The 22,467-nt window shown below is 42.9% G+C and overlaps 1 protein-coding gene across 1 annotated transcript in view; it reads right to left on the reverse strand.

Moving 5' to 3' along the window:
- Positions 1-22,467, reverse strand: part of nfasca (neurofascin homolog (chicken) a) — a 171,470-nt gene that overhangs the window by 89,554 nt on the left and 59,449 nt on the right. Inside the window, exons 8-12 of the mRNA XM_072277651.1 lie at positions 21,432-21,602; positions 5,031-5,142; positions 3,795-3,979; positions 2,245-2,376; positions 1,150-1,293 (exon numbers count right to left, since the gene is read on the reverse strand). Coding sequence (XP_072133752.1) covers positions 1,150-1,293; positions 2,245-2,376; positions 3,795-3,979; positions 5,031-5,142; positions 21,432-21,602 — 744 coding nt within the window. The remainder of the gene's footprint in view (positions 1-1,149; positions 1,294-2,244; positions 2,377-3,794; positions 3,980-5,030; positions 5,143-21,431; positions 21,603-22,467) is intronic.

Below are 22,467 nucleotides of genomic sequence, written 5' to 3' on the forward strand. Positions count from 1 at the left end.
TGGTGCCCAAGAGGTGGTTTGAGCATCTCAGAAATTGCTGATCTCTTAGGGTTTTCATGCACGACGGCCTCTAGAGTTTACTGAGAACAGTGCGGAAAACAAAAAAATCCAGTGAATAGCAGTTCTGAAGGCAAAAATGCCTTGTTAATGAGAGAGGTCAGAGGAGAATGGCCAGACTGGTTCAAGCTGACAGGAGAGCAACAGTAATTTAAATAACCACGCACAACAACAGTGGTGGGCAGAAGAGCATCTATGGACACACAACACATTGAACCTTGAAGTGGATGGACTACAGCAGCAGGAGACCATGAACATACACTCAGTGGCCACTTTATTAGGTATAGGAGGTACCTAATAAATTGGCCACTGAGTGTTTGTAACAATGCACTGTGCATGCAGTTTAAATAAAGAACAACTGCCTCAGTGAAAGGTTACATATATTCAGTGCTCCAGGATGTAGAAGGTAAATGAACAACAGCACTGAATAGCCTTTCCTTTTGTGAGCTCTGCCTTTGTGGAGCAATTAGAGACGACTGGATAGAATGCATGCCTAGCTCATGGGCCATGGGTCACGGGAGAGGGGAGAAGAGGATGGTGTATGTGTGAGTGTGGCCTGGAGGTTGGGGGAGTCAAAGACCTTCTGCTATCTTCAGAAAAAATGTTATTCCCTAAACCAATTGAGAAGCTCCTTACTTACACTGAACACATGCAGTTGGGTTTAATTAGTTCCATTCTGAAACAATTGTGGCAGCATTTGTTGATCTAACACTTACAACTCCTGATGTGAAATCTAAACCATTGGCACCACTATTATATGAAATTAGTCATGGAGTTAAATCAGCACAGAAGTCAGCACTTTGACTCAATTCATTCATGCCAAACAAGTTGCCTGTCCAGCTCGTCCCATTTGTCTGTGTTTGGCCCATATTCCTCTAAACCAGGGGTTCCCAAACTTTATTATGCCATGGAACTTTGTCCATGGACCCCAGGCTGGGAATCTCTGCTTTAAACCTTTCTTGTCTATGTACCTGTCGAAATGTATTTTATATATGTAATTGTACCTGCACTTGCCACTTTCTCTGGCAGCAGCCAAACATTTTCCACTCAAGAAACATCGTAAAAGAGAAATCAATAGCCATTAAGTCGTACCTAGCACGCTGACAAATGCATTGGCCAGTAAGTATCCGTGCTCGTTGGAAGCATTGCACTGGTACACGGCACTGGTTCCAATCTGTGCCTCTCGGAAGATGATTGTGTCCCCAGAAACATCTCGATTCAGATTCTGACGAACCTCTTCAGTGAAAGAGAGATAAATGCGTCATTGTTTAATTCATATTCTCTCAGATACTCCCTTGTATCCCAGAATATGAAGCGTGAAAAGCTGCTCACGATGAGAAGTATGTATTTGAATACTATAATGTAAGTCCTATGGTCAGAGAAAATAAGACCTCCACCCATGCGTATCTCCTCCAAGAGGACCACGACCTCGTCATGGTTTGGAGGTTTGCGTGCCTTAATGACCTGGCGAGCTATGTTTGCTGGAGTCAGGGCTTTATGCTTTGGCTTTTGGTAGGTTGCTCATATCAAACAGGTCAAAGGGAAGAGGTCAGACAAAGAGGGGTCTACTGGTCCTCCAGATGCGGGCGCTCAGCTCAGGGCTAACAACCTGACCAGTAAAAACAAAGCTGTTATGGAAACAGCAATGAAGAATCCTTCTACATCTGAGTGCGACGTTATTCCTGAGTCTCCACCTGGAACTTTCATGACCAACAGTAGTGAAAATCGAGCTACTGACACGATGAAGGAAGCTCCAAACACTGCCAGAGATGGAGGACCTTCATTGCTGCCTTAAACGCCGGCGGTGTAACAGGCAGTAGATAGGTGTATGTAAGTAACATGAGCAGGGAGGGAGTTCCTTGCTGTTAGAGTTTATGGCTTGTCTGAAGCTCCTGTAAGTTTTGCTTATTCAAACTCCACTAGATTATACTATACAATGCTTTAATTATATTAAATTCCCCTTCTAAATGCATACCAATTTATATTGCATGCATGTAAATTTATGTTCTGTGCTTTGTCCAAACCTATGTGCCTGCTGAAAGCAAGTTTTTCTTTGTACCTGTACCTCACCGTACTTGTGCACATGACAATATACTCACCTTGACTTGACAATTTCATAGGACCCAACAGAGAAACAATGGTCTATATGTGACGTGTACAAGGATGGCACTGTAATCATTGACTCACTTTCTATGGGCTCGCCATTAACCAGCCACTGGATATTGGGCTTGGGATTCCCATTGGCCCGGCACAGCAGTCTGCCATACTCCCCAGGAGCTAGCACCAGGTTCTGGGGTTCATTCAGCCAATATGGAGCAGCTTCGAAAATTAGCAGATAAATACAAACTTATTAAACAAATGACAGATTAAACAATCCAAATCTATGTATTAGCATCAAATGTTTCATTAGAATAAACTGCACTCAAGTTTGATTGGAACATGGCTAAACCCACTACAGATCCCTTTAAAGGGTGCTTCTTGAGGTTGTGCCAAATATAATATTTGTCAGGGCAAAAGCTCTGTAAAGGGGAAATCAATAGCCATTAAATCATGCCTAGCATGCTGATAAATGCATTGGCCAGTAATTATCTGTCCCATTGGAAACGTTGCACTGGTATACAACTCTGTGCCTCTCAGAAGGGATAAACATTAGGGTTTTGCTGGGAATTCAGACCCTCATAACAGTTAAAACCACTCATTGTTTGGAGGAGTCTCATAAATCTTAAAATGGTTATTCTGCTGGATTAACACTCTGGTTACTCAAAACACTGCAATGAAAGACAGGGAATGAGTGGCTTTGGTTGTGCAGGAATTAAAAGATTGAAGGAAAGTGCTGTTTATAGGATCAGCCATGATCCTACTTAATGGCAGAGGTCTACACGAGCTGTTATCAAGGATATCGAAACAACTTTTTTTGGTGAAATATATTTGCACGTATTTGGAACGTGCTGTGGTGTATTGGTCAAGGTGAAACATGCAACATAGAAACAAAAACATTGAACAATTTTATGGAATAAAGAATTATCTAAAAAAGAGCAAATAAATTTAGTGGTTAACAGACATATATGGAATAAGATGTGCATAAATAAATACCAGTATGCATTTACAATATAAACATCATTATAAAATCACAAACAAGAGAAAATCTGCAGATGCTGGAAATCTAAGCAACACACACAAAATGCTGGAGGAACTCAACAGGCCAGGCAGCATCTATGGAAAAAAGTACAGTCGACGTTTCGGGCCGAAACCCTTCAAGCAGGACTGGAGAGAAAAAACTGAGGAGCTGCCTGGCCTGCTGAGTTCCTCCAGCATTTTGTGTGTGTTGAATCATTATAAAATGTGGTTTGAAGCTTCTACAGTGCAGTGATGGGGATGGGGTAGGGGGAGAACTAGAATGGCTGATCAGATTAACTGACTGGGGATGAAACTTTTAAGATGGCAGGAAATTTTTATTTTAATAGTTCTACAGAACTTTCCAGAAAGGAGTTTTTGGAAAAGGAAGTTTACAGAGTGGGCAGTGCCCACAATGATTTTCCTGCCTGTTTCTTTGTTCTGGATATATTCAAGTCCTGCACCTAACAGTTCTCTATAGTTTTTGTATAATGTATTACTGTATTAAATACAATTCAGGGAAAAGGAAGACTTCAAAGTAAACATATTACTTGGTGGGATGGAAAGAGAGGGTGGGGGAGATAGGCTGAATGTGGCAGTGGGGAATTGAACAGAGTCCACACCTTTTACTCTCACTGTGATGGTGTGCCTAATGCTCCCCATCTTATTGGATGCCAGGCAGAAATACTCGCCCGAGTTCTCCTCTGAGACATTCATGATCCTTAGCGTCTTGTTGAAGTTTTCCATTCGCACTTTTGGCCACGGCAACTCACCACCTTTCTTGTACCAAATGATATCTGGTGTGGGCCTGAAAAGAAAACAAAGCAAAATTAATTGGAACACAAGAGGTTCTGCAGATGCTGGAAATCCAGAGTAACACACACAAAATGCTGAAGGAATTCAGTGGGTCAGGCAGCATCTGCAGTATGAAGAAGAATAAACAGTCGATGTTTTGGGCCAATGAAGGGTCATGTTCCAAAACGTGAACCCTTTATTTGTCTCCATAGATGCCGCCTGACCTGCCGAGTTCCAGCAGAATTAACTGGAGGTGGATTGAAGGGAACCTGGCTTAACTCTAAAGAATTCCTACATTTAGAGTGTCAGGGGTAGCATTGTGCATCTGAGCCAGATGCGGTAGTTGTTTGTGAGCTTATATTTACTTTTAATTTAATTTTTACTATTTTTAATATTTAATATTTATAATCCAGGGAGCGGGGAGTGCAGCATCAAATATCGCTGTGATGATTGTACGTTCTAGTATCAATTGTTTGGCGACAATAAAGTATAAAGTATAAAGAGATCTGAGCGCTAAAAACCAAGGCTGGAGGTGTTGGTTATTGGATGAAGCAGCTTCCTAATTCCAAACACTTTGTACAAGCTGCTCAGGCCCCGATGGCCTGGTCTACAAGAGCAGACCTACATGCACCAAGCAGATAAGGCAGCATCTATGGCAGGGTATTAACAGGTGACATGTCGGACTGAGACCCTCCATCAGGACTGGAAAAGAGGCTTTGAAGACGTTTTTGTTCTTCCAGCATTTTGTACACGCTGCTCACCATCTCACTGCCCTCTTCACTCACTGATCAGGTAACCCTGTTTACAGTTTATCGCCATGCTCACCCCGGTTATAACCGATCGGAGACAACTCCCCCTCCTCCCCAACTCTCTTCTCGCAGCTTAACAAGCTTCCTTATCCTCTTCCTGACAAGGGGCTTCAACCTCGAATGTGAACTCTGGTTCTCTTCCCTGACCGGACTAGTGCTCGCAGCATTTTCTCTTTCTGTTTTATAGGAATGAAGTCCAATTCTCACACCCAGTCAGTGACTTTACAAGATGGCTAGAGCCCTGGCTTTACATACACTCCTGATGCAATACATTCCAGTAACAGGTCCTCTTCTCGTAGAATGATTCTGCTGCTTGATGTCCCTTCTGGTACCATGAACTTTGGAATCTGTTCAGTGACAGGGCGAGCTGAAAATGAATATACATAGCAATCAGTTAAATTGGCAACAGGCAAAACCTCATTCAAGAAGGCTGTTCGGATAATTATTAGGATGACTGCTATTGAACTATATAGGCTTCAAATCCAAATCCAATACAAAAGGCTCCAATTGCTCTAAATCTCCTGTCAGATTTTTAAAAGAAGCATATGGTCTGGGCCCATCTCATATTCTATCCGGGTTAGCCTTCAACCTGATGGTATGAACATTGATTTTTCTAACTTCTGGTAGTCATGCCCCTCTTTTTTCTTCCCCCCCTTGTTTTCCATTCCCTATTCTGTTCACCCTCTCACCCCTTCTCATCCCTCATCCTCATTACCTGCCCACCACCTCCTTCCATTTATTCCATGGTCCCCTGTCCTGTCCTATGAGATTCCTTTGGCCCTGTATCTCTTCCACCCACCGCCTCCCATCTTCTTACATCGTAAGCTCGTCCCCCACCCACCTGCCTTTCCCTTCACTTGGTCTCACCTATCACCTGTCAGTTTGTGGTTCTCCTCCTCCTCCTCTTCCCCTTTACCCACCTTCTTATTCTGGCTTGCTGAAGTGTCCCGACCCGAAACCTTGACTATTTATTTCCCTCCGTAGATGCTGCCTGACCTGCTGAGTTTCTCCAGCAATGTGTGTGTGTTGTACATCCGAGCATATTTTAGCATCAGTTCTGATCTTCTGTCTTTAACATCATCTCAGTTGATCTTTCTGCTGAATATGGTCACAGCACAGAAGCAGATCCACCGAGTCTGTGCCACATGTGAAGCAGCCATTGACGCTAATTCCACTTTATTCTCCCTTTATTCCCTGTAACTCACCCCAGATTCTACCATTCATTTACACATTAGATGCAATTTACAATAATCAATTAAAATGGTAAATTAGTTTACTGTTGTCATATGTACCAAAGTACAGTGATAAAGTTTGTCATTCGTAGATTATTTTGTTACAATAGTGCAGTGAAAAAGACAAGGGAAAGTAATAAAGGAATAGTGTGGCACAGTGGTGTAGTGGTTAGCACAACGCTGTACGGTACAAGCCACCCGGGTTCAATTCCTGCCGCTGCCAGTAAGATGTTTTGTATGTTCTCCCTGTGACCACGTGGGCTCTCTCCGAGTGCTCCAGTTTCCTCCCACAGTCCAAAGACATACCAATTGGTAGGCTAATTGGTCATTGTAAATTGTCCCGAGGTTAGGCTAGGATTAAAGCGGGGAATTGCCGCGCGGCGCAGCTCAAAGTGCTAGAAGGGCCAAATCCGCAGTGTATCTCAATAAAATAAATAAATAACACAGAGTAAAGCATTACAGAGGCAGTGCAGTGCAGACAGACAATAAGATGCAAGACTATAACGAGGTAGATTGTGAAGCCAGGAGTCCACCTTATCCTTCTAGGGGTCCAATACTCTATAGCAACATGATAGAAGCTATAGACACAAGAGGTACTGCAGGTACTGAAAATCTAGAGCAATAAACACAATGTACTGGAGGAGCTCAGCAGGTCAGGCAGCATCAATAGAGGGGAATAAATAGTCGACATTTCGGGCCAAGACCCTTCATCAAGACTGGATAGAAGCTATCATTGAGTCTGATATATAGTATATAACCTACCAACCTACATGTCTTTGGGAAAGGGGAGAGATGGGAGCGGTAGGAAGGAATCTAATTGATTATGGGGAGAATCATGCAACTCCTGTGTAGAGATCACCAGATGTTAGGATTGAAACGGAGTTCCTTGTGCTGCGAGGGTGCAGCTCTACAATCTGCGCCACTGCATAACCCTGTGCTGAGTATTTCTAGCTTTTTCAATTCTCACTTCAGCAAGTGCAGCTTCAACAAAGTGCAATTTTGACACTTTGTTGAAGGACTATGCTGCAGCTCAGCTGCCGATCCATGGGAATGTCAGCAGGATTCACAATTTTATATGGGAGTATTAAAAGGTTGCAATGTAATCAAGCTTCATGTAACAATAACAGGGGACAAGTGGAAATGAACATCTGGAGAAAATAAAAGGATAAAAATTAAACTTGTTTGGATTAAGTAGAAGGAAAGAGGTAAATAGATTAGTGGTTTGTAAGAAATGCCCATGGCAGAGATGGAAAGAAGTCCCAAGACACCTTAGAACCAATGAAGTTTTTGTGACATTATATCATTGTAACATTGCAAGCAAAATTGTGCAAAAACCTGCTGAAAGCAATGTTGATATCAAGAAGGAGTTAATGCTGGATGCCTTGAAACACATTAAGTGGATTAGCCTCCAGGGACTGATGGAATCCATTCCAGGTTACCAAGGAAGGCAAGGAAGTAGCTTGCTGGGCCCATAGGCAGAGGTCTTTGTATCCTCTTTGGCCACAAGCGAGGTTCCCAAGACTGGACAAAAGCCAACATTGCTCTTTTTTATAGATGGGCAACAGGAATAATCCAGGAAATTATCAACCAGTGAGCCTTACATCAGTGGGAGGGAAATTACTGAAGATTCTTAGGGACAAGGTTCATTTCATTTGGAAAATCATAGAAATATTTGGGATAGTTGGCATGGATTAAGCTTTTTAAGGAGCTGATGAAGGATTGATGAGGATAGGGTGGTGGACGTTATTAATGTGGATTTCAATAAAGAATTTGACAAGGCCCGTCATGGTAGGTTGATCAAGAAGATAGATCCACATGGGATCCAGGGTGAGTAAGTAAATTGGCTTGGTCATTGAAGAAACTGGAGGTCTGTGACCAGTGGCGTTTCCACAATGATTAATGCTGGGATCTCTGATGTAATATACACTCAGTGGCCACTTTATCAGGAACTTCTTTTATCTAATAAGTGTGGCACGTGGCCAAGTGGTTAAGGTGTAGGGCTCTTGATCTGAAGGTTGTGGGTTCGAGTCTCGGCCAAGGCAGTGTGTTTTGTCTTTGAGCAAGGCACTTAACCACACACTGCTCCAGTCCACCCAGCTCCCAGCTGAAAATGGGTACCGGAAAATGCTGGGGGTTAACCTCGTGATAGACTGGCGTCTTATCCGGGGGGGGGGGGAGGGGGGAGGGGAGTCTTGTACTCTCAGTTGTTTCATGCCATAGAAACTGGCATAAGCACCGGCCTGATGGGCCACAAGGCTCAGGACAGACTTTAACTTTATATCTAATAAAGTAGCCACTGAGTGTATATTAATGATTGAGATGAAAATGAAGGTGGTCTGATACATAAATTTGCAGATAAAATGAAAATTGGAGGAGTTGTGGATAGTGAGGAAGGTTGTCAAATTATATAGTAGCGGAAATTTAGGTAGAGAAATGGCAGAGGGAGTTTAATCTGAATAAGTGTGAGGTGATGCACTTTGGGAAGTCAAAAGCAATAGGAAAATATCCAGTGAATGGCAGGATTCTCAGAAACATTTATGAACACTGGGATGCTGGATTGCTCTCTGCTAGTGGCAATGTCAATGGATAGGATGACTAAGAAGTTCTACAGCATGCTTGCCGTCATTGGTCTGGGCTTTAAGCATGAAAATTCAGAAGTCACATTGCAGAAGGCAGCAAGAACATGAGCTCATGATCAACTCCATTGCTTCCCGCTGACTTTGAGATGTCGAACAAGGTTGCAGTTGACAAGGACGAGAGCGGAGTATGGGTGAGTATTCAGCACTGTCTGCCTGTGTTTGACTGATCTTCCTCACCCTCTCGCTCACTGGTGTTGGAGGAAAGTGCCAGAGTCCTGGGGTCCATATTACCAGGGTTGATCAGAGAGGCTTAGACTTGTTTTGGGGGACTTTAAGGTTTATGTTGCATGTGTTCCTGGATTCTGGTTACTCTTGTTTTTTTGCTGTTTCTGTGCAGTTTGATGTGGTCTGGAGCACTTCAGCAAAGAAAGCTTTGCCCTGCAGCGGGCTGGTAGCGCAGTGCTGAACTGAACTAAACTGAATATTTCTGGACTCTCGGTTTGATGCTTGATATTTTATGTGTTGTCCTCTTGCCTTTTGCCATTTGTGCAGTTTGCTCATTTTTTGTGTGTTGGAGTTTGATGTTTTCTTGAATGAGTTCCATAGTGTTTCATTGTTTTGTGGTTGCCGGTGGGAGGATGACTTTAGAGTTGTATTCTGTACACGTACTTTGATAATGAATGTATTTTGAGCCTTCAAATCCTTAGATGTATTAAAACCTGGGGGAGGGGGGTTAGGTCACATTTGAACTATTGTGTGTCACACTATAGTCCAAATGTGGAAGCTTTAGATGTTGCCTGGATTAGGATGTATTAGCTATACAGAGAGAGGTTAGACAAGCTAGGGTTTTCTTCAGAGCATGAGAGGTGACCTGAGGCAAGTACATAAAATAATGAGATGCAAATCGGGTAAACAGTCAGTCCTTCTCATAGGATGGAAACTTCACTTACCGGGGGCATAGACTTAAGGTAAGATGTGGAAAGTTTAAAGATACAAAAGATAAGATTGTTTTTAAAGAATATAGGTTCCTGGAAAACAGTACCAGGGAAGGTGGTGAAAGCAGATATGATAGCAACATTTTAACAGGTAGTTAGATAAACACATTATCTGCAGGCAACAGAGGCATACAGGCCATGTACAAGTAGGAGGGATTACTTAGATTGGCATCTTGGTCAGCACCGACAGGGTGGGCCAAAGGGCCTGTAACTGATGTATGTTCTAATATGTTAATGACTACACAACGTGTTTTAGTAGCATTGGGAATAGGATAAATATAGACTCCTCAGTGAAATATTGCAAAGTTATGTTTTATGCCCATTAGAAAGACCAGACATTGATGAAACAGGTGAGCAATACAATATATTTCTATCTGCATAAGGCATCTCCTGTACTTGAGACATTGACTCAGTCTTTTGGTTGATTTTTCTTCCTCATTTTGTCTTTGGGAGATCCACCCTCTTCACTATCTTCCTTTATTATTTTATGCAGAGTGATGCAGTGTGGATTGCTCATGGCTTGGACATTTTGGCAAACGGAGGGGGAGCCCATCCAATCAGCAATGAGAGTTTATGCCAGTCAAGCAACTTGGAGATAGCTTATCGCTCTTCATTCCACAAGCCAGACCATACGGCCAACAACCCTTTGTTAAGGATAGATACACTAACCAGACCACACCAAGAAAAGTCTGTATCTCCATCAAGTTCCATCCCTTTTTAAAGGCTTAATAGCCCAATGGGTACAGTTCATTCATCCATAGCCCACATACTTATTCATTTGTGTATCCAGATTAGGGCATTAGTTGCCGGTCCACAATTTTCCCTGAACAGATTGATTTGCTAGGCCATTTCAGCAAAGTCTGGAGTCACATATCACTAGATTGGGTAAAGACAGCAGATTTCCATTGCTGAAGCACATTGGTCAACCAGAGGGAGGTTATGCACTCAGTGACCTCTTTATTAGGTACCTCCTGTATCTGATAACGTGGCTATTGAGTGTACGTCTGTGGCCTTCTGCTGCTGTAGCCCATCCACTTCAAGGTTCGATGTGCTGTGCTGTTCTGCACACCATTATTACAACGCGTGGTTATTTGAGTTACTGTCACCTTCCTGTCAACTTGAACCAGTCTGGCCATTCTCTCAACTCTTACATTAACAGAACTGCCGCTTACTGAGTGTTGTTTTTTGTTTCTCTCACCATTCTCGGTAAACTCTAGGGACTGCTGTGCATTAAGATCCTTGGAGATCAGCAGTTTCTGAGTTACTCACACCACCCCATCTGGCACCAACGATCATTCCATGGTCACTTAGATCACATTTCTTCCCCATTCTGACATTTGGTCTGAACAACAAATGAACCTCTTGACCATGCCTGCACGCTTTTATACTTTGAGTTGCTGCCATATGATTTGCTGATTAGATGGATAGATGTATGGATCCTAAGGGAAATTACCCTGTCACAGTAGCATTACAAGTGCACAGATAACAAATATTAGAAGAAAAATAAGAAAAATAGAAAATAAGTTACCTCAAACAGTCTAACAGAAGGGGATCATCATGTCTCCGGCTATAGGGTGATCCATTATAGAGCCTAATGACCAAGGGTAAGAATAATCTCATAAAGAGCTCTTTGGAGCAGTGCTGTTGTCTTAGTCTATAACTAAAAGTGCTCCTCTGTTCAGCAAAGGGGATATCCAGAGGTTGAGAAACATTGTCCAGAATTGCGAGGATTTTCTATAGGGTCCTTTGGTCTACCACAGCCTCCAGTGTGTCCATACATGGCCTCCTCTACTGCCATGATGAGGCTAAACTCAGGTTGGAGGAGCAACACCTCATATACCGTCTAGGTAGTCTCCAGCCCTTTGGTATGAACATAGAATTCTCCAACTTCCAGTAATTCCCTCTCCTCCCTTCCCCTATCCCTATGTCACTCTGGCCCCTCCCCCAGCTGCCTATCACCTCCCTCATGGTTCCACCTCCTTCTACAACCCATTGTGTTTTCCCCTATTCCTTCTTCACCTTTCCTGCCTATCACTTCCCTGCCTCCCCTCCCCCACCCCTTTACCTTTCCCCTTACTGGTTTTTCACCTAGAACCTACCAGCCTTCTCCTTCCCACCCTCCCTCTACCTTCTTTATAGGGCCTCTGCCCTTTCCCTCTACAGTCCTGACGAAGGGTTCCGGCCCGAAATGTCGACCGATCTTTTCCACGGATGCTGCCTGACCCGCTGAGTTCCTCCAGCGTGTTGTGAGTGTTGCTTTGACCCCAGCATCTGCAGATTATTTTGTGCTCCAGTGTGTCCAGTTTGACTTCTATAACACAGCCAGCCTTTCTAATCAGTTTATTGTACCTGTCAGCATCACCTGTGTTGATGCCATTGCCCCAGCACTCCAAAGCATAGAAGATTGTACTGGTGACAACAGACTAGTAGAGCATGTGCAGGAGAGGCCTGCATACTCCAAAGAACCTCAATCTCCTTAGGAAGTAAAGGCAACTCTGGCCTTTCTTGCATACAGCTTCTGTGTTGGTGCTCCACTCAAGTCTGTCATCCAGGTGCTCCCCCAGTTACTTGTAGGTCCTCACCACATCCACATCCTCACCATTAACAGTAACAGGGAGCAGTGCAGGCATAGTCTTTCTAAAGTTCATCACCATCTCTTTTGTGTTACTGAAGTTGAGCTGCAAATGATTCAGCTTGCACCATTTGAGAAAACCCTCCATCAGGGTCCTGTATTCATTCTCCCATCCACCCTTTATACACCCAACTATTGCTAAGTCATTGGAGAATTTCTGCAGATGGCATGACTCAGTGTTGTATCTAAAGCACAAGGTGTTCAGGGTCAACAGGAAGGAAGCCAGTACAGTCCCCTGTATTAGATATTTGGATTAACAAGCAGGTGTACAGGTGTACCAAATAAAGTGACTTTTGAGTGTATAATAATCCAATGGTTTTGTGGGCACCATTTCACATTACCAGTTCTTTTTTAAATTCCACATTAAAACCAAATTTTAAATCCACTACTGCTACAGTGGGACTTAAACTTAGACTGGTGAATTACTACTCAGTGAATTTAACTACCGTGCTGTCTCTGTTTCTGCATGATATGTTAACTTAGGTTTATGTTAACGTGTTTATCTTGTTCATGTTACTGCTGTAAAAAGGTAATTTCCATGGCATTTATACCTTGCATATTTATGCACCTGACAATAAACTTAAACTTGAGCATTATCACATTGCACAGTTCTAAAAATCAGCATGGACCATCTGTTCATTTAGTTACACAGGTCAGCCCAATTCAGCCTATCCAAAACTCACTGCATGCATTCGTTGTGGTAGCAGGGAGTGGACAATCAAATGATCAATTCCCCACTCCAGCCAATGGGACATTTATAATCTCAGTCTCACTGAGGTTTCTGCATTGGATTCCGTGATCGTGGGCAAAACTACGCACCGTGTATTCGGAAGAGCTGATAATGTTTTATTCTTCTGTTCTTGCTTCAGGTGGCTGGAGCATAAACAGAAGGCGGGTCATACCTTTTAGTAATGATAATGCGCAGCTCAAGGGGCTAAGATAAATTATTAAGATACTGGACTTGTGGATGTTACTATCGCATACAGATCTTGTAACACAGCTACAACAGAAAATTAGCACAGACAGAAGTACGATACAACATGAGGTTAGTACTTTGGGTGAAGTTTCCTACTGAAATCTCACATGGAAATTTCTATCTTCGCTACTCTGTGACTTCTTTCCTCTCTCCGTAGCTTTCTACAGGAATACTATGGATCTGATGGAAAACGGAAAGGCCTCACGCACCATATTTGAATGAATTCACCTATGCAACTGACATGTTTCACCACACAGGCAACACAACTACAAAGTCATCTGCTGGGCTTGGTGGAGAACGTTTCCTGGAAACAGAGGTGATGGAGGAAACTTTGCCTCACTCAGCAAAACGCTGTCACCTGAAGGCTAGGGGCTGCCTAGAAGAAAGATTGTCTGAAATGATGATGGAAGCAGATTCTGTAGTTTCCCAAAAAGGACTTCTTTAAAAGTAAAAATCTTAGGAGTTATTGGGGAGGGGACAACATGTTCAGATCTGTCAAAGGACCAGCACAGGCATAATGTGGTAAATGGCCTCCTTTGTAATTTGTACAAATCAAATAGCTATTAATATAATACTAAGCATGCAAATATTCTCATTGTTAATGGTTGGTGTTTGATCAATTGCATTACACTGGGAACAGAAGCAGACCTTCCATTCCCTTGAGTGTACTCTAATGCATTTCATAATTTTACTTCCAGAATTGTCCAGAATTACCAGGAATCAATTTCCTGGGAACTGCCTTGAAAAAGCTCAGGAGAAAGGCATTGAGAAATTGTGAGAAATGTTTTTTCTTCAGTTCCTTTGGACACTTTTTTTGTGGTAAATACATTGTGGTGTGGGAGAGTTCTGAGTAGAAGGTGGAGTTGGCAGAAAATCAAAGAGTTGATCATTAAAGTACACAGGTAGCAACCCGACTAACTTCCTGAAAGGCGTGGGCCTAATGTTTGGATTCTGCGCCCCCCCTCCCCAGTTCTAGCCTCTCCAGTTAATGGAAATATATATTATTCCAACAACTGTATCATTTCCAATTCTCTTATAAACTGTGATCTTTACCCCTCAACATACATTCACAGGAATATAATGCCTGTTTTTGGAAGTCTCTTCTCATTATTTGCCCATTGGCATTCAGATATTAGCCTGGTAAGGTGACACTTCACTCCCTTTAATGCATCCTTCCTTAGTGGGATCCAGAACTTTGTCTCTAACATCCACTCCCTCCCGATATACTGTGCTTGGCACAATAATAGGAAATAACTGTACATAAGAACAGGATGTAATTTATGCCCCATCCTAGTTTAGCCTAGGCTAACTCTTCCCTTTTCAGCCCTCTGTCTGGTTTGCAGACCTCAATTTCCCCCAGCCAGCCAGAAGGAGGTTTGCAACTTGTTCTTGCTAGATGGCAACAGAGGAAGGCTAAGCATTGGTACAAAAGTTGCTTTGGAAATCAAAAGAAGTTTATTAAAATAAAGGATAAGTGATCCAAAGTTGTCTAACTGGATCAGAACAACGGAGGACAGGCTGCTTACCAGCTGCTGAGTCTCCCTTATCATCAAGTGAAACTGCGCACGCACTCAAAACGTTAAGGTGCTCATGTTCATCTACTGACCTTGTTTCCCGAACACCTTGCTATTAAAGCTCCCCTTCTTTTTTGTCAAATCCCACGATCTCACTTCTTGCTTTGCTTTACTATGTTCTCCAGACCAACAGACTGAGGTTTCCACCCTCCTCCAATCCAGGTTTTTTGGGACCATGACATCCTTCATCCCAGCAGTATCAGCCATATGTCACATACCTGAAGTCCAAGTTTCAAAATTCCCTCCCTAAAAGTTAGTTCTTTTAAGCTGCCCTGTAAAACCTTCCCCTTTTCCAAAATCCTAGCTATGTTCCTTCCTTTGCAAATTTATTCTGACCAATAGCCCTCCTGAGATTTTAGAATGTGGCACCATGCCTTTAGTTCCTCTTGGTTACAGCCTGTACTTGCTCCATCGGGCCTACGAAAAGGCAGAGATTTTAAATATTCAGAAAGAACAAGAGGACTGTCAGTCAGCTCTGTGACTGAATACCTTGCAACTTCAATGTAACACATCAATAGTTAACAGAATTATTTTAGTTGGATATTCAATCTAACATGACAAAGCTGGTTTAAATGATAAGCAGTGATTCCACCTCACTCCCCCATCCTAACCTCCACCTTTATTCAATTTTCATTTTCTTCTTGCTTTAGTTCTCTGACCTCATTTTGCAACCATTCTTACAGAGGGAAGCGTAAGATTTGCTGATCTGCCAGGATTATCTCTGGAAAACTGAAATCCTGACCTTGGGCGCTGTCTGTGTGGAATCTATGCTCTACTCTGTGACTTCTTGGGTTTCCTCTGGTTGCTCTGCTTCCCAGCCACATTCCAAATAAATGTCCTCTGTAAATTGTCCCCTGTGTGGAGGTGGGTGCTAGAATCTGGGAAGTGGGGAGTTGATATATTCTGGGAAGAGTAAAGTAGGATTATCAAATGTATGTTTGATGAAGAGCATAGATGTGATGAGCCAAAGTGCCTGTTTCTGTACTGAATGATTCTGTTACCGTAATGGACAAAACACACAGAAGAGGTGCCGGGGAACTATGACTGTATTGTTTCACATTTCCTTTGGACATCTTAGATTATTTGTGCAAACGTGCTTCATTGTACGGCTGCTACAAAGACAACACATTTCACAACATACGCCGGTTATATTAAACCCGTTTCTGATTCTGAATAACATGTAAATTGGTTCGGTGGTCAGTGGTGGGCTTTAAACTCAGGGTGAGGTAGATGGTCTGATCAGCTGGGCAGGAAGGAAGTTAACAAGTGTTCTACTTTTCAGACAAGGAACAGACCATGTCATACAACCTAATCAAGCCTCAGGTTCAGCACTGTGCACAGTCTGCTCATCACATTACAGGAACAAGGTGATCACACTGTATCAAATACAGAGGAGATTTACAAAAATGATGCTAGGACTAGAAAACTGTAGCTCTAAGCAAGAATCGGATAAACCAGTTGCTTTCTTTGGAACAAAGAAGGTTTTGGGTGAGACCTAATATGTCCTGTCAGGCCTCAGAAAAGCAATTTTGATTGGCGGAATAATCACAAAACCAGGGTCTGATAGGAGATGAAGAAAATGATGTTCAGTCAGAGTATGAAACTCACAACCCCAAAAGCTGGTAAAGCCTGAAGATATTGAAATAGACCTTAGACAAATACTTGATGAGTCTGTCCATCCGGTGACTGGAAGATGTGATTAGACTGGAGAGCTGGAGAGCTTCAGTCAGAAAAAGTCTATGGACTGAAACTCAAATGACCAGTTGACATTTGGTGTTGAAACCCTTCATCGGGACTTCAATACGTCTCGGCCAGAAACGTCACTGCTCACTTCCTTCCACAGGTGCTGCCTGGCCGGTTGAATTCCTCGAGCATTTGGTGCGTATTGTTCATGATTTCCAGCATCCACACAATGTCTTGTGTCACTCACTAGCTGGTGGTGCTGACAGAAAGTTGGTACACACAGCGTGAGGTGGCACAATGGTCTCTGGAGCACTGTAAATCTGTAACTGAGAATGCTGGAAATTTGAAACATTCTTCCACCCCGCCCCCCAAAAAAAATTAGATTATTCTGAAGGCAACCCAAGGGAAAGCTATTGAAATTTTCAAAGTTGGGAGTAATGTTTTTTTTTCCTGAGACAAAGCTAATAACACTAAAAGAGTTAAGGTAGCTGGGTCGAATTAAGATGCAGATTAGCTGTAATGCAATGGCAAGGAGGAGGTGCCACAAAAGGTGGAGTGTTCTCCTTTTCCTCGGTTTTCACCCAAGTCTAATGCAAGGTGCTGGCGAAGTTGACATGTTCAGCATCACTAGGCTGTCAAATACCTGGCATCAGAATTCACCACAACGACAGAATGTATGTGGCCACATTCTCTCAAGCCAACAAACTCGTCCACAAATCTCATGATGGCTTGGGAGTTCTTGACTTCCACCAATGATGGACCACATTTACCCCTGCCTCTCCTTCCGCCTCTCAGTGACAGGAACTAGGTGCCCCGAGGCCAGAGACCTCACCTTAACACTCTTCCTCTCATTGTCCTATCATATTTTTGTTTTTGGCGACATTGTGTGAGCTAATTATTGCCACACAGGCTTTGATTTTCTTCTTTGGGACACCTTGGCTTGCCTTACTGCTGCACATGCAGAAATTGGGGTCAGTTATAATTTCCTCCCTAATGAAAAATGGAGGGCTATGTAGGAGGGAAGGGTTAGATTGATCTTAAACAGGTTAAAAGGTTGGCATGACATTGTGGGCCAAAGGGCTTGTACTTTCCTGAAATGTTCTACATTCTATAATTTTGGGCTGTAATTTTCTCCAAGTTGTACAGTAAACACTGGAATAAATTCAGTCTAATACATGCAAAGCTGCTGCATATACCTGAGGCATTTCTGGCCCATTTCCATTTATAGTTACCAGATTCCCTCCTATACTCTAGTGTTGCAAATGCTCCATTAAAAACTGAGTGCAGTTTTCACCTCAGAGTGAGACAGCAGGTTAATACACAGGTTAAGCTGAGTAGGGGATTAGAGGGTTAGAACACAAAGTTCTCTCGAAGGTGCCATAACTCACCATCAGTTTCATTCAGAACAGTTGGCACTGATTCGTAATTGGTATCCACTGTAACAAATAAAATAACATGAGCTTGCAGGATCAGCAGAACAGCAGGAGAAATGGTGAAACTTGGGAGGGGTAAAAGGACGTGAGAGGCAAAAGACAAGGGAGAATTGGCAACAGAGGCGAAGCAAGGGGGGAAGGGGTGGAGGGTTGATGGAAGTGCAAGAAGAAGATGGAATACAGAAGAAAGGCTGGAAAGACTGAGTGAGCTGGGCTTTTTTCTTTGGAGCAAAGGAGGATGAGAGGCCACATGATAGAGGTGTAGTGTATAGGATTATGAGAGGCATTGATAGAGTGGACAGCTAGCACCTTCTTCCCAGTGTGGCAATGGCTAAAACCAGAGGACATGAGTCGAGGAAAGTTTAGAGGAGATGCCAGAGGTAGGTGTTTTCACACAGAGAGTGTTAGGTGCTTGGGAGGGTGGTAGACGCTGATACAGGACAGACATTTACAAAACACTTAGGTAGGCACATGAATGAAAGATAAATTGAGAGATATGGGTTGTGAAGGGAAGAGTTAGATTGATCATAGAGTAGATTAAAAGGTTGACACAACTGACTTAAGGACCTGAAGTGTACTATACTGTTCTGAGTCCTATGAAACAAGGAAGGATTGAGGAGGTTGAAGGCAACAGTAGATAAGCAGGATGATCACAGGAAAACTATCTGAAGGATGTAGGGAGAATTATATTTATAAAAAATGAAAGAGACACTCGAAGTGAGAAAAAGAGCATATGTCCAGTGATACATTACTGATCAGTGAACTGAAGATCAAATATCAGGTTAGCACAATTAAAAACTTAAAACAGCAGTGTGACTGAGCAAGGCAGCATTATGATAGAGTAAAACGTGATCTGATGTGAGTGCCGCTTCTTTCAGTGGGTTGGGAGAAGGGTGTGCAAAGGGGTCCTCCTTTGTCCATTAGATCGTGACGAATTCCAGAAGGAAACTTGAGGAATGTGTAGCTCCACAGCAGGATCACTTCACAAGTTGCAAGGTGTCAGAGGTACTGATATGAGAGCTCTTTATTATTGGAGAACAATAATAAAGATGGAAAAAGGAAAGCTGCCAAATATTCACATTTCTTCTTTATTAGTTTAATCAATATTTCTGCTGCCCACTTTGTGGTTCTGAAACATCTGGCCCCCCATTGGGGTAGTGTTCCATGGCCATGGTACTGTCTGACAAACAGTCAAAACAAGCCTGCTCATTGATAATGATATGCATCCTATCTGAAGCTGATGACACCCTCACCAAACCTTCCAAAGGTCACTGGATAGCAGTTCAGCTGAGATCCCTCATTGTGATTTTGTTTTCTGCTTCTTTGGAATGGTTTTTTAGACATTCTTTAGAAGAACTAATTCTGAATCTCTGTAATCTTTGTGTCAAGTTTACAGATTCTACCTGCCATTGCATGTGTTCTATCCAGATTCCTCGTACATCTCAGATAATTGCTGGTAGATTGGTTAGTTAGCCACTGAAAATTGCCCCTTGTGTAGTTTCAGGAATGCATGAGAACGCACAATAGGGAAATTTGTACGGACACGACATTTCTTTGTGAGTGGGCAGACTGAACGAGCCAAATAACCTCCACCTATGTATTAAGTAAACATGGAAACAGAGATTTCAAGCAATGATCAAAGATGTGACCTTGTTGAAATGTAATCAACAGCGTCACCATACCAACTAGTTCTGTGGATGGGATGCATATGGTAACTGACAGACAAGTAAAGATCAGTACAGTACACAAAGAGGCTATTTTGTCCATCATTTCTGTGTCAGCCCTTTGAAAGATCTATCTCATTAGTCATACTCACCTCGCATTTTCCAGCAATGCTACACATTTTTCCTCCATCACAGACTTATCCAGTTCCATCTCAAATGAGTTTGTTGAATCTGCTTCCATTAGGAAGGGCATTATACAGCATGGCAGCTCACCATGTAAAACACATTATTCTTCTGACTTTTGTTCTTATGTCAATTACCTGAAGTCCATTTTCCATTAGAAACTAAAGTTCTCTTCCCTATCAAAATCCAAATCTGCTTCAATCTTTACTGTTCCAAGATGAGCTATTGGGGGTTTCCAGGAATGCAATGTAACTGAGATACCACATTCCTGATACTCTCCTCATAAAAGTCCCCTGCACTTTGTTCCAAGACATCCTTTCAGCAATAATTTAGGAAAGATGTAAACCTCTATTAAAATAATTATCAGCACAAGATACAGAAGACCCTCACATGAAATCTGCAATTATATCTATTTCTGCAGCCTGATATAAGAGGGCCAAATATGTTCCTGAAGGTCAGCCAGCAGCAAACCTCCTGGTGAAGCACAGACCCAGAGCACTTGGCATCGTCCACAGGAGTTGGTGGGCTGTGGGTGCAAGCTACAGTTAAACATGGTTAATCTGGTATGCTTGAAACCTTGGTGGTGCCAGATTTTCTGGATCATCAGATGTTAATTTTATTTCTACTCCAGTCTACTGGTTCTTTTTTTTATTAAAGATGGCACTACAGGAAAGATGTAAATAAGGTTGAAAGACTACAGAGAAAATTTATAGGGATGTTGCTGGGACTGGAGGACCTGATTTATATGATAAGATTTAATAATTTAGGACCTTATTCCTTGGAATGTAGAAGATTGAGCGGAGACTTGATAAAGGCATACAAAATTATGAGGGGTATAGATAGAGTAACTGCAAGCAGGCATTTTTCCACGGGGGTTAAATGGAACTACAACTAGAGGTCATGGGTTAAGGGTGAAAGGTGAAATGTTTAAGGGGAACATGAGGGGAAACTTCTTCACTCAGAGGGTTTTGAGGGTGTGAAACGATCTACCAGCACAAGTGGTGCATGTGAGCTTGAGTTCAACATTTAAGAGAAGTTTGGATAGGTATCTGGATGGTAGGGGTATGGAGGATCATGGTCCAGGTGTAGATCAATGGAGCAGGCAGTTTAAGTGGTTTGGCACAGACTAGATGGGCCAAAGGGCCTGTTTCTGTGCTGTGCTTTTCTGTGATTCGATGACTCTAGTGATAACGAGAGCTGGAATCCTGGCGAGTGGACAGACAGCAGAAACAAGGGCCTGGTCAGTGAAGCGGATCAGAAACCGGGGCTCCGGAGAATGGACGGGACATGTGGAAATTGGGACAACGGCTAGTGCACAGGGGCTGTGTGTATGTTCGGCATAAACTCCAGCAGTGGAGATGGCACTAAGTGACTGAAGAATGCCCACACAGCAGAATCATATCTCTGGACAATGCTGGAGACTCCTTTGAGCAATGCTCTGGGGCAGGAGACGAAGCTCACATACAGAAGTTATGTTCCGATTGGAATGGAAAGATTTAGGATGTTGGGATATCAGTCCAGTAAGGTATTCAGCGCTTCCACCTTTCAGTGCTCCTCGTCCACACTGGATGGCTGGATTTGTATTCCTTAACATTACAGTCATTACATTAGGTTGCAACTGAATTCCATCACGAACCCTTGATCAATAACCTCTTTGATGACAGGATAGGGACTGAAAGACCATTGCAGGAGGACTGATACTCACTGGTCAGTACTTTGATGGTGATGGGGTTTTTCTGCTGGATGGTCTGAGTGAAGGGAAACCGGGCATTGCAGATGTAATCAAAGCGTGCATCACTGCGCTTCACGTTGGAGAAGTAGAGATCCCCATTCAGAGCCTGAGAGACCCGTGTATCCTGAGGGATCAGATCCATATCTGAAAGCAAGCAGATCATCACTCAGCATGGACAGTCCATTGGCTTCTCTCTACCCGAAGTCTCACTCCCCTCTGTACCACTGCTCCCACTAATTCTTAATCGAATACCACAGGTCTACGAATTTCCTTCCTCTGTATTTCTAACATGGGTTATTCCTGAATTATTTTCAAAAGCTCCTTAGAAAACTCATTGTATAAAGTTATTTGTTCTCATTCGTTTCCTGACTAATCTTCCTCTCCCATCTCCTGCCTCTTCACGCCACACAATGCCAACAACCCCCACTAAGTAATTCTAGAATCATTCCTTGACTAATCTTTGTCTCCCATCCATCTCCTGCCTCTTCACACCACACAATGCCATCAACCCCCCCACTAAGAAATTATAGACAGAGTCACTCCCTGACTAATCTTTCTCTCAGAACCCCACCTCATAGCCCTTCACCCCACACAACACCACCAACCCCCATTAAGTATACTAGACAGAGATGATTAACTTTAGTTGTCACATGTATAGTGAAATTAATCTTTTCCTTCAAAGTAAATCTGCGAGAATTTGTGCTGGGCAGCCAGCAAAGTGTCACCACACTTACAGCACCAATAAAGCATGCCCACAACTGACTAACTCAAACCGTACATCTTTGGAATGTGAAAGGAAGCTCACACGGCCACAGGGAGAGCATACAAACTCCTCGCAGGCAGGAGTGGGAATTGAAACCCCGATCTTACAGCTGGCTGCTGTAAAGTGGTGCACTAACCACTGTGCTACCGTGCCACTTGTTTAATACTTCAGTTTGCTATGTGCTCTGTGTGCTTTACACAATACACTGCACCACTCACAAACACAATCCTGTGTCTAGCTGAAAGC

The sequence above is a fragment of the Mobula birostris genome, chromosome 14 (assembly GCF_030028105.1).
Source record: "Mobula birostris isolate sMobBir1 chromosome 14, sMobBir1.hap1, whole genome shotgun sequence".
NCBI lineage: Eukaryota > Metazoa > Chordata > Chondrichthyes > Myliobatiformes > Myliobatidae > Mobula > Mobula birostris.